At 46.1% G+C, this 10,416-nt stretch overlaps 1 protein-coding gene across 1 annotated transcript; it reads right to left on the bottom strand.

Annotated features, from left to right (window-relative positions):
• Nucleotides 1-2,205: 2,205 nt before the first annotated feature.
• On the bottom strand, nucleotides 2,206-4,328 carry LOC125384305 (glutenin, low molecular weight subunit-like). The gene is made up of 2 exons (XM_048403189.1): nucleotides 4,236-4,328; nucleotides 2,206-2,796 (listed from the first exon to the last, which is right to left on the bottom strand). Exons 1-2 carry the CDS (start codon nucleotides 4,326-4,328, stop codon nucleotides 2,206-2,208), a joined length of 684 nt encoding a protein of 227 aa, XP_048259146.1.
• Nucleotides 4,329-10,416: the final 6,088 nt, after the last annotated feature.

Raw genomic sequence — 10,416 nt, 5'->3', positions numbered from 1 at the left:
AGGAAGGGTTGTCTGTGACGGATAGTGTCAGGTAGGGTTGTTTGTGACGGATAGTGTCAGGTAGGGTTGTCTATGACGGATAGTGTCAGGTAGGGTTGTCTATGACGAATAGTGTTGGGTAGGGTTGTCTGTGACGAATAGTGTTGGGTAGGGTTGTCTATGACGAATAGTGTCAGGTAGGGTTGTCTGTGAAGGATAGTGTCAGGTAGGGTTGTCTGTGACGGATAGTGTCAGGTAGGGTTGTCTATGACGAATAGTGTCAGGTAGGGTTGTCTGTGACGGATAGTGTCAGGTAGGGTTGTCTATGACAGATAGTGTTGGGTAGGGTTGTCTATGACGGATAGTGTCAGGTAGGGTTGTCTGACAGATAGTGTCAGGTAGGGTTGTCTATGACGAATAGTGTCAGGTAGGGTTGTCTGTGACGGATAGTGTCAGGTAGGGTTGTCTATGGCGGATAGTGTCAGGTAGGGTTGTCTATGACGAATAGTGTTGGGTAGGGTTGTCTGTGACGAATAGTGTTGGGTAGGGTTGTCTGTGACGGATAGTGTCAGGAAGGGTTGTCTGTGACGGATAGTGTCAGGTAGGGTTGTTTGTGACGGATAGTGTCAGGTAGGGTTGTCTATGACGGATAGTGTCAGGTAGGGTTGTCTGTGACGAATAGTGTCAGGTAGGGTTGTCTGTGACCAATAGTGTTGGGTAGGGTTGTCTGTGACGGATAGTGTCAGGTAGGGTTGTCTGTGACGGATAGTGTTGGGTAGGGTTGTCTGTGACGGATAGTGTCAGGTAGGGTTGTCTGACAGATAGTGTCAGGTAGGGTTGTCTATGACGAATAGTGTTTGGTAGGGTTGTCTGTGACGAATAGTGTTGGGTAGGGTTGTCTGTGACGAATAGTGTCAGGTAGGGTTGTCTGTGACGAATAGTGTTGGGTAGGGTTGTCTGTGACGGATAGTGTTGGGTAGGGTTGTCTGACAGATAGTGTCAGGTAGGGTTGTCTATGACGAATAGTGTTGGGTAGGGTTGTCTGTGACGAATAGTGTTGGGTAGGGTTGTCTGTGACGAATAGTGTTGGGTAGGGTTGTCTGTGACGAATAGTGTTGGGTAGGGTTGTCTGTGACGAATAGTGTTGGGTAGGGTTGTCTGTGACGGATAGTGTTGGGTAGGGATATTTGGGACGGATATTTCTAGGTAGGACTGTCTGTGAGAGATAGTGCGAGGTCTAGGTAGGGTATTGGGTCTGATAGTGCTAGGTAGGATTATTTGAGAGGGATAGTGGCAGGTAGGGTTTGTTTGTGAGGGATAGTGTCAGGTAGCGTTGTCTGTGAGGGATAGTGCTCGGTACAAGTTAGGATTATCTTGACGGATTGTGCCAGGTGGGTATTTGGGTCGTATAGTGCTAGGTACAAGGTAGGGTTATCTTCCCATAAATACTTTGACAGATTTCTACTGTACGGACAGGGGTCATGTAGAATGGGCAATGGACCACAACGAGAATCTTCATCCATTTCCAGGTAGTTTGGGTAGCACTAGAAGGGCTTTGCTTGTAAAACTGTTCCATCAATCACAGAGCATACAAAAAGACTCAACTGTCGGTTTTGCTTAGAGTATAATGATACACAGAAATGTCTCACCGTTGGAAGGTGATGCGCGGAAGTTTAAGCAACATTGCATGGTTTTGTTAACGTGACTTGAACAAACACGAGTCTGTTTGTTGCAATACATCAAAATGAGGATTTCCAATGGATTCTTCGTGAGAACCTCGCAGGAAATAGTTGAGTAGTTTTTAGGTGTTGCTGCTCTGTGCTGAGAAACCTGTCGGAATGAACAGTTACTTCTTTTTTAAGTAGATAACTATAACGGCACTAAAGTACAGTCTCTATATAGCTCAGTGCTGTTGTGACACCAGTCTTTCGGCTGATACAGACATTATATTCACACCTATCGTCTTCACGCGGGTACAAGCCATGTTGCCACCATGAAGTGACAGTAATCATCACAACTGGGTGTGGTGTGGTGTGGTGTGGTGTGGTGTGGTGTGGTGGGGTGGGGTGGGGTGGGGTGGGGTGTGGTGTGGTGGGGTGGGGTGGATGTCAAGTTCTGTGTTGCCACCACAACATCACAACTCGATCATTATCTATTATATATTTTATATAGTTATGTTGTGCTCGTTCTGATATTTAGTTTGATGTAATGGACTGGTCACATCTTTCAAATGGAAGGGGATTGCTGTAAATGGGAGGGGCATTGCTGACGGTCCCTGGGAGGCGGTTGCTGACCGTCAATGGGAGGGGTTTGCTGACGGTCCCTGGGAGGCGGTTGCTGGCCGTCAATGGGAGGGGTTTGCTGGCCGTCAATGGGAGGGGGTTGCTGACCGTCAATGGGAGGGGTTTGCTGACCGTCAATGGGAGGGGTTTGCTGGCCGTCAATGGGAGGGGGTTGCTGACCGTCAATGGGAGGGGTTTGCTGGCCGTCCATGGGAGGGGGTTGCTGACCGTCAATGGGAGGGGTTTGCTGGCCGTCAATGGGAGGGGGTTGCTGACCGTCAATGGGAGGGGTTTGCTGACCGTCAATGGGAGGGGTTTGCTGGCCGTCCATGGGAGGGGGTTGCTGACCGTCCATGGGAGGGGTTTTCTGACCGTCCATGGGAGGGGTTTGCTGACCGTCAGTGGGAAGGGTTTGCTGACCGTCAATGGGAGGGGTTTGCTGGCAGTCAATGGGAGGGAGTTGCTGGCCGTCAGTGGGAGGGGTTTGCTGACCGTCAATGGGAGGGGTTTGCTGACCGTCAATGGGAGGGGGTTGCTGTCAATGGGAGGTGTGTGCTGGCCGTCAATGGGAGGGGGTTGCTGTCAGTGGGAGGGGTTTGCTGACCGCCAGTGGGAGGGGGTTGCTGTCCATGGAAGGTGTTTTCTGGCCGTCAATGGGAGGGGGTTGCTGTCAGTGGGAGGGGTTTGCTGGCCGTCAATGGGAGGGGGTTGCTGTCAATTGGAGGTGTTTGCTGTCACAGGGAGGGGGTCGCTGTCCATGGGAGGTGTTTGCTGGACGTCCATGGGAGGGGGTTGCTGTCAATGGGAGGGGGGTTGCTGGCCGTCAATTGTTGGGGGTTGCTGTCAATGGGAGGTGTTTGCTAGCCGTCAAAGGGGGGGGGGGGGGGGGTTCTGGCCGTCAGTGGGAGGGGGTTTGCTGGTCATCCATGGGAGGGGGTTTGCTGGCCGTCAATTGGGGGTGGGGGGTGGGGGTGGGTGGGGGGGTTGTGCTGTCAATGGGAGGGGGGTTGTGCTGTCAATGGGAGGGGGGTTGCTGGCCGTCCATGGATTAGGCGTTGCTTACTGTCCAAGGGGCCGCATTCCCACAGTCGTTGTTCGATTCTTAGTTTCGCCTCATTGCTATCGTCGGATATCGCCTCGGATCTGCATCACTTCGGTCGCTTCATCTCTGACTGTCTACAGGCCAGTATGTCTCTATATTGCACCCTTCCACAATAAGCAAGTCCAATGACATACTTAGAAATTGATGACAGTGAGTCAAATTACAGAGCTAATATATATATCATTAATATGTATACGTGTGAAGAGATTGTATTTCACTTCATGTTAATCTCCAGAATACTTCACTGATTCCACTTGATTCCACCTTAACACTTTTATTTGTTTAGCTTTGTCATCCTGTGGTTTTTTAACATCACTAAGAAGTAACCGTTTGTGAGATATGGATAATTTTGAAACGTCTCTGGTAATCAGTACTGTGTAAGTGCGAATTAAATAATAAAGTTTTTGGGCTAGTCCTTCAAAGAAATTCCACAAAATGGTCAACATTAACTTATTAATCCGCGATGATAGCAATCCAAACAGAATAGTAATAAATGGATGCCATCCGTTATAGATATGTTCACCCCCTTGAACGAGAGTGCGACGGTTGATGGAGTTCTAAGCCTCACTTACAAGGAATTACGTTATGGTGAACCCTTCTGATGTTGACATTACATGATGTCATAGAGGTATATCTACCAACACTTAAGCCAACTCAGTAAATGATTTCGCTGTGAAAAGTCAGTAAGGGTTCTATGCCCTTTGGAAAATGGACAACTTGCGGAACGTGTAACCCTCTGTGGAAACATTACGTATATAGATACATTAAAACTTTAGCAGCATATCACAAATCCCTGTCCTGTAGCTATAGGCAAAGGCGTATATAGATCTATACACGTCTTTGCTATAGGTGATGCCAGCCCGTGCAGTCACCGAGTCCCCACCACATCGGTCAATGCTGATGGCGCTCAAGAACACGTCTCCAAACACGACCAGCCATCTGTGAAGTCGAGAAGAAACCTCCATACGCCAAATAACATCGCGTGACGCCGATGGCGCAACTGCTTGCACCTACGACGACGCTGCCATTCCTTCCTCATTTCATGTGATGCCAAACACTGGGCGATGACAGTTAATCCTGTTGTCATGACCGGATAGTGACCTGTGTCTAAAAAAGGCACGGGTAGCCCTGTCACCTTAAGCACTGCAGTTTGCCGTGCACTGCCCTGCCCTGGGTATGACCGTTGGCTCGTCAGACATGTAGTCGAGGTCATTTTTCCATGATCATCTACAACAGAGCAATCTACGTCTGATGTATTATGACTAAGCACGGGGCAGAAGAAGATATATATCCTCATTGAGGGAAACGATAACCGGAGCATCAAATCGCTTTATGAGAGTAAAGCCTACTGCAATGTACAAAATGTCCGCCATGCCTAGGTGTGAGCCCGTACATGCGCATAACTCCTCCGATGACCCAGAGTGTAGAAGAATGGAATAGAGATAAATCAGCCTCGGAGACCAGCACCAATGGTCTTTGGCAACGCCATCTGAAATACACATGAAACTCCATCAACTCCCTTAGCCCAATACCGGCACTCCGTTTGCCTCACACTGCGGAGTGTGAAGCCCATTTCTGGTGTCCCCCGCCGTGATATTGTTGGAATATTGCTAAAAAGCGGCGTAAAACCATATTCAGTCAGTCACACTGCGGATACCACGTTATAGAATCTCTGGTCACCATGCTTCGAGTTAAGGGGTTCCACTGTATCATATGTGTGTAACATTGTGCAACATAGCTTCATCATCCTCTCCTCGAATGTACAAGGAATGAGTCTCACCTAACCCAAACTCGGACAATATTCCAAACATTCTAAACATAGGACGTTAACCAGACAAAGGAATTACTTTTACAAACCTGACACTACATCTCCTGGACCATCTCCTTGATCGTCTGGCCTTGGATTAAATCGGCGCTATCTCATCTGATGCCGGTTCAAGTCGGTCGTTACGCGTTTAAATCACCCGAAAGTGCTGTTGACGGCGACGCCACAATATTGACAGTGAGAATGAAACGTTTAAAGTAGAGCTTATAAATTGTTAGATTATATTGAGGGATGGACAGAGTGCAGGGGCTCTCTCTGACTAATGCGTTTTGCTGTGACACTAGTTAGTCTGTTAACGGAGATTTACAATAGTCAATCACATAAATGGAGGAATCTGAGGGCACGACCTGACACGAGGTTGTAAACAGCTTCTGTCCCTCTTACATTAATCGTCACATCGCCCGCGGTATTGATCTCCACATAGACCTGTAAGTATATCACTCGATCGACTGTGCCGCCTCACACGTCCTCAGTGCTGACGTCATCATGGGCCGCATCGCGCAACATTGTACTTTGACCCTGCACAATTAGGGAGTATTAATTGATTCTGTACACCATTGAGTAGTTTTAGTGTCTGTGGTCATTCACCCGCAACTGTTATACATACATCTCTGTATAACTGTTGCAGATCTCGGTATGACTGGTCCAGATCTCTGAGTGCCTCTTTCGGATGTCTCTCCGCCTGTTTCAGATGTCTGTATACATGGTTCAGATATCTGCATGCATGTTTCAGATATCTGCATGCATGATCCAGATGTCTGCATGAATGTTTCAGATATCTGTATGCATGTTCCAGATATCTGTATGCATGTTTCAGATGCCAGTGTTCCTGTTTCCGATATCTGTATGCATGTTTCAAATAAGCTGTATGCATGTTTCAGATATATGTATGCATGTTTCAGATGCCAGTGTACCTGTTTCAGATATCTGTATGCATGTTTCAGATAAGCTGTATGTAATTTCCAGATATATGTATGCATGTTTCAGATGTCTGTATGCATGTTTCGGATGTCTGTATGCCTGTTTCAGATCTCTGTATGCATGTTTCAGATCTATGTATGCATGTTTCAGATCTCTGTATGCATGTTTCAGATCTATGTATGCATGTTTCGGATCTCTGTATGCCTGTTTCAGATGTCTGTCTACGTGTTTCAGACGCCTGTATGCATGTTTCAGATATCTGTATGCATGTTTCAGATGCCAGTGTACCTGTTTCAGATATCTGTATGCATGTTTCAGATAAGCTGTATGTATGTTTCAGATATATGTATGCATGTTTCAGATGTCTGTCTACGTGTTTCAGATGCCTGTATGCATGTTTCAGATATATGTATGCATGTTTCAGATATCTGTATGCATGTTTCAATGTCTCAGATCTCTGTATGCATGTCTCAAATATCTACATTCTGTCTCAGGTACACAGACCATAAAACTATAAAAGGTTTATAACAGATTCGAGGAAATATAATAACTGGTCAAAAGGTGCAATCAGGTCCACTTTTAGCGATTAATAATAATAAGTATGTAACCTGATAATAACAACACAATGAACACAGCTCGCCGGCCAACATACGGCAACAACACGGGGTCATATATCCATGTTTAATGACGTGTCTGTTATCCCCAAGGTTGTTGTCGTCAGAGGGGGCCTGACCCAACGTTGCCAGGTGTCGTGTAGTGGCTGACCACGTCCTCCTACCTGGGCCCAGAGACCCGAGCGGAAACACTAAGGTCTACGTCACTCTGAAAATAGACTACGTGGCAATCGAATCCTATTTACTTCAACATGGCTTTTAAGATAATAGGTTAATTATTAAAGGGATCATTAAGAATCACACACCTGGCCGACTTACAACAATCGTATCGTTTTCCCAAAGCGAGATCAGGGTGATTAGGCGCAGGATAATCTTAATATCTAATCATGCCTGCGGGTGCATAAAGAGTGACATGGAATATTAATGGAACCAATACCAAGGCCATGACGATTGTATTTAAAATGAACCCGTCTGAATATTTCTTGCCGAGTATGTAGAACTGGTAATCCTTCATTATGGATACTGTCACGTGATGGATTGAAAGGTCACGCTGACCCTTGGAGCAGCCCCACGTGTGTGTCAATGTCCAAGGTACTACAGCAACCTTGAATAATTTACACCTTGGCTACATGTGATTTCCACGTGCCTGCCACCTTCAAGTATGTAGTAATTGGAAATGAGTTTGGTACTTTTTACCTTCGAAATAATTAGCAACCAAAATACGCATCCTAAAATAAACCGAACGTAAATAACTGCAGTGGTCTATTTGAAGACGTATTCCCACTTTTATATCAACCTAGTAGTTGACTGGTCTACAATGCGAAGGCGCTAGGTAGACACTCATAGAAATCACTGTATCGGATTTCTAATCGACGGCGCTATCTTCAATCTGGAACTACAAAAAACTTCCCCCTGGGCAACCCGGGTCTGTCACTGGTGCCAGACAATATTGATATGTAGCGATACCCTCTTGTATCATCAGCAGCAAATATCTACCAGAGATGCTGCCGGAAACATATAGAGGGGCGGCATTTTGCGTGGCAGGATTTCGTTTAAACACTGAAAATACACAAAAATGTAAATGTTGATCAACGCACATATTATCATCGATTATATTTTTTTCAAGATAGTTAAAGGTCATATAAACGGACAAAAGAAAGTACACACTTTAAAATTGGATATGACCCCAAAATACGAACGTTATCAACTAGTTAATAAGCTGAAAACAGTCTGCGAAACACTGCAAAGTTACGTCTGAAACACAAATATGATACCCGTGTATACACCAGCATCGTTAAACTATTTCTTGTTTGCTTCATTTTATGTACGATCAAACATGGGTGTGTACTTCTGTTTGACTGGCGGGTTGTTAGTTAACGGTGTAAGGTAATTAGGGCAAGTTGCGACACTATTTTCAGGTTACTGGAGATTACGGAGATAATGGAGACTACTATCAACCATGGGTGAGTACTTTCAACCTTTTTACCCTGCCATAGCTGTCAAATTTCAAACCACACACTTCATTACCCCCGAGACGCCTACATTACCTCAAGACGCCTATATCACCCTGAGACACCTATATCACCCCAAGACGCCTATATCACCCTGAGACACCCTATATCACCCTGAGACACCTATATCACCGCAAGACGCCTATATCACCCTGTGACACCCTATTTCACCCTGAGACGCCGATATCACCCCAAGACGCCTATATCACCCCAAGACGCCTATATCACCCTGATATACCTACAACACCCTGAGACGCCGATATCAACCTGAGACGCCTATATCACCCCAAGACGCCTATATCACCCTGAGATACCTACAACATCCTGAGACGCCGATATCACCCTGAGACACCTATATCACCCCAAGACGCCTATATCACCCTGAGACACCTCGAACACCCCGAAACGCCTATATTACCCCAAGACACCTATATCACCCCGAGACGTCTATGTCACCTTCTTTGGCGCTCATAGCGACACTTCCGACTTCCGCAAGCAGACGATCACAGTACTGTGCAACCAAGGGAGATTACTCTGAATGACCGGACCGATACCAGTAAAGGAAACATGATACAGCCAATAGGTTTAATGGGGCTCTAGTTATCATATCCCTGTGATATGGGCTTTGAAAACTGTCTATGTCTATAAAATGGCTTCATTTCATCAATGTGTATATGAAGTGTTATTAATCACAGCAGTAAGCATTATTCGGTATTCCTTATAATGCAAATACTTCCGCAATATTCATTGGCCGAGAAATTATGCGACAGAAACGCATATTTACTTAAGGTCAGGTCTGATGATTTACGGTATTGGCTTGAGTTACTAAAAATAGAATGAGTATTACATGGGAGTAGTGTTCCTCAAACCGTGGCCAATAAGATGTCTCTGTTTGTTGGAACCTCCTAAAGTTAACGTCGCTAACATATTTGGATATGTTGAATCAGCCTTTGTGGCTTTCTTATATATGTGTTATAGAGCAACCCGTTTCAATACTTTCATATAAGGGGCGATCGGGTAGCCTAGTGGTTAAAGCGTTCGCTCGTCACGCCGAAGACCCGGGTTCGAATCCCGACATGGGTACAATGTGTGAAGCCCATTTCTGGTGTCCCCCGCCGTGACATTGCTGGAATATTGCTAAAAGCGGCGTAAAACCATACTCACTCACTCACTCACTTTCATACAAAACTTCATTTATCGAAATTGCTTAATTGGTTCAATATGTTTCCATGTACACTGAAATCCTCGTATTCAAACACGTATTCAAACAGCTACACATTGTACCATACTACATTCACGTAGCTGTATTTCTTGAAATAAACACAAGGTAACATATCGAACACTGGACGTCACATGCCTCAAAATCCTATATGATTGTTGACTGGCCAGTATTTTGATGGGGTGTTTGGGGGAGTGTTTGGAGGAGGAAGCATCACCTAAATGCAGCAATGTACATGCTTTCTATGTCTGTGAATGTGCTGCACACAGTGGTATACAGGTTGACACTGCTGATTCCTGTCTTTGGGTTGGTTTAATCACCATGGCACCAAGACGACCGTCACGCCAAGTGGACGGAGGAAAGGACATCGCATAGCTACAATATGGAATAGCCATCTGTGAAATTGCCAGACGGCTCCAAAAGGTACCATCTGTTATCCATCGTCTGTGGCACAGGTTCCAGAACCATGGAGAAATCATCAAGGATGGACCTCGTTCAGGCAGACCAAGATCAACCACCAGAGCTGGGGACCGTTATTCGGACAACTTTACGCCAAAGGTTCACAGCAGCAGGGGCATTGTGACTTCAACTGAGGACTGCCACGCATACGAATGTCAATACACAGACAATCAGGGACCGCCCCAGAGCAGCTAGTATCAACTCCTGGCGTCCAGCTGAAGACCACCTCTACTCGCACGTCACAGAACTTCACGTGTTGCATGGTGTCCAGGTCATCGCAGCTGGACAGGCAGCAGTGGTCGCATGATTTGTTCACAGACGAGTCACATTGCTGCATGCAGTTCATTGGTCGCGTGAGTGTTTCACTGCTGAGGAAAACCTACAGTTTCAAGATGCCACAGTCAGGGAACGGGACAGGTTTGGTGGAGGCTCGGTGAAGGTATGGGAGACTTCAGTTTGAATCAGCCGCCGTCATATAGCTGGAATATTGCTGAGTGCGGCGTT

The sequence above is a fragment of the Haliotis rufescens genome, unplaced genomic scaffold, assembly GCF_023055435.1.
Source record: "Haliotis rufescens isolate VD_foot unplaced genomic scaffold, xgHalRufe1.0.p SCAF_3, whole genome shotgun sequence".
Classification (NCBI taxonomy): Eukaryota; Metazoa; Mollusca; class Gastropoda; order Lepetellida; family Haliotidae; genus Haliotis; species Haliotis rufescens.
Note: the sequence above shows the minus strand (reverse complement) of the source record. Positions and strands in the feature narration are given on the sequence as shown.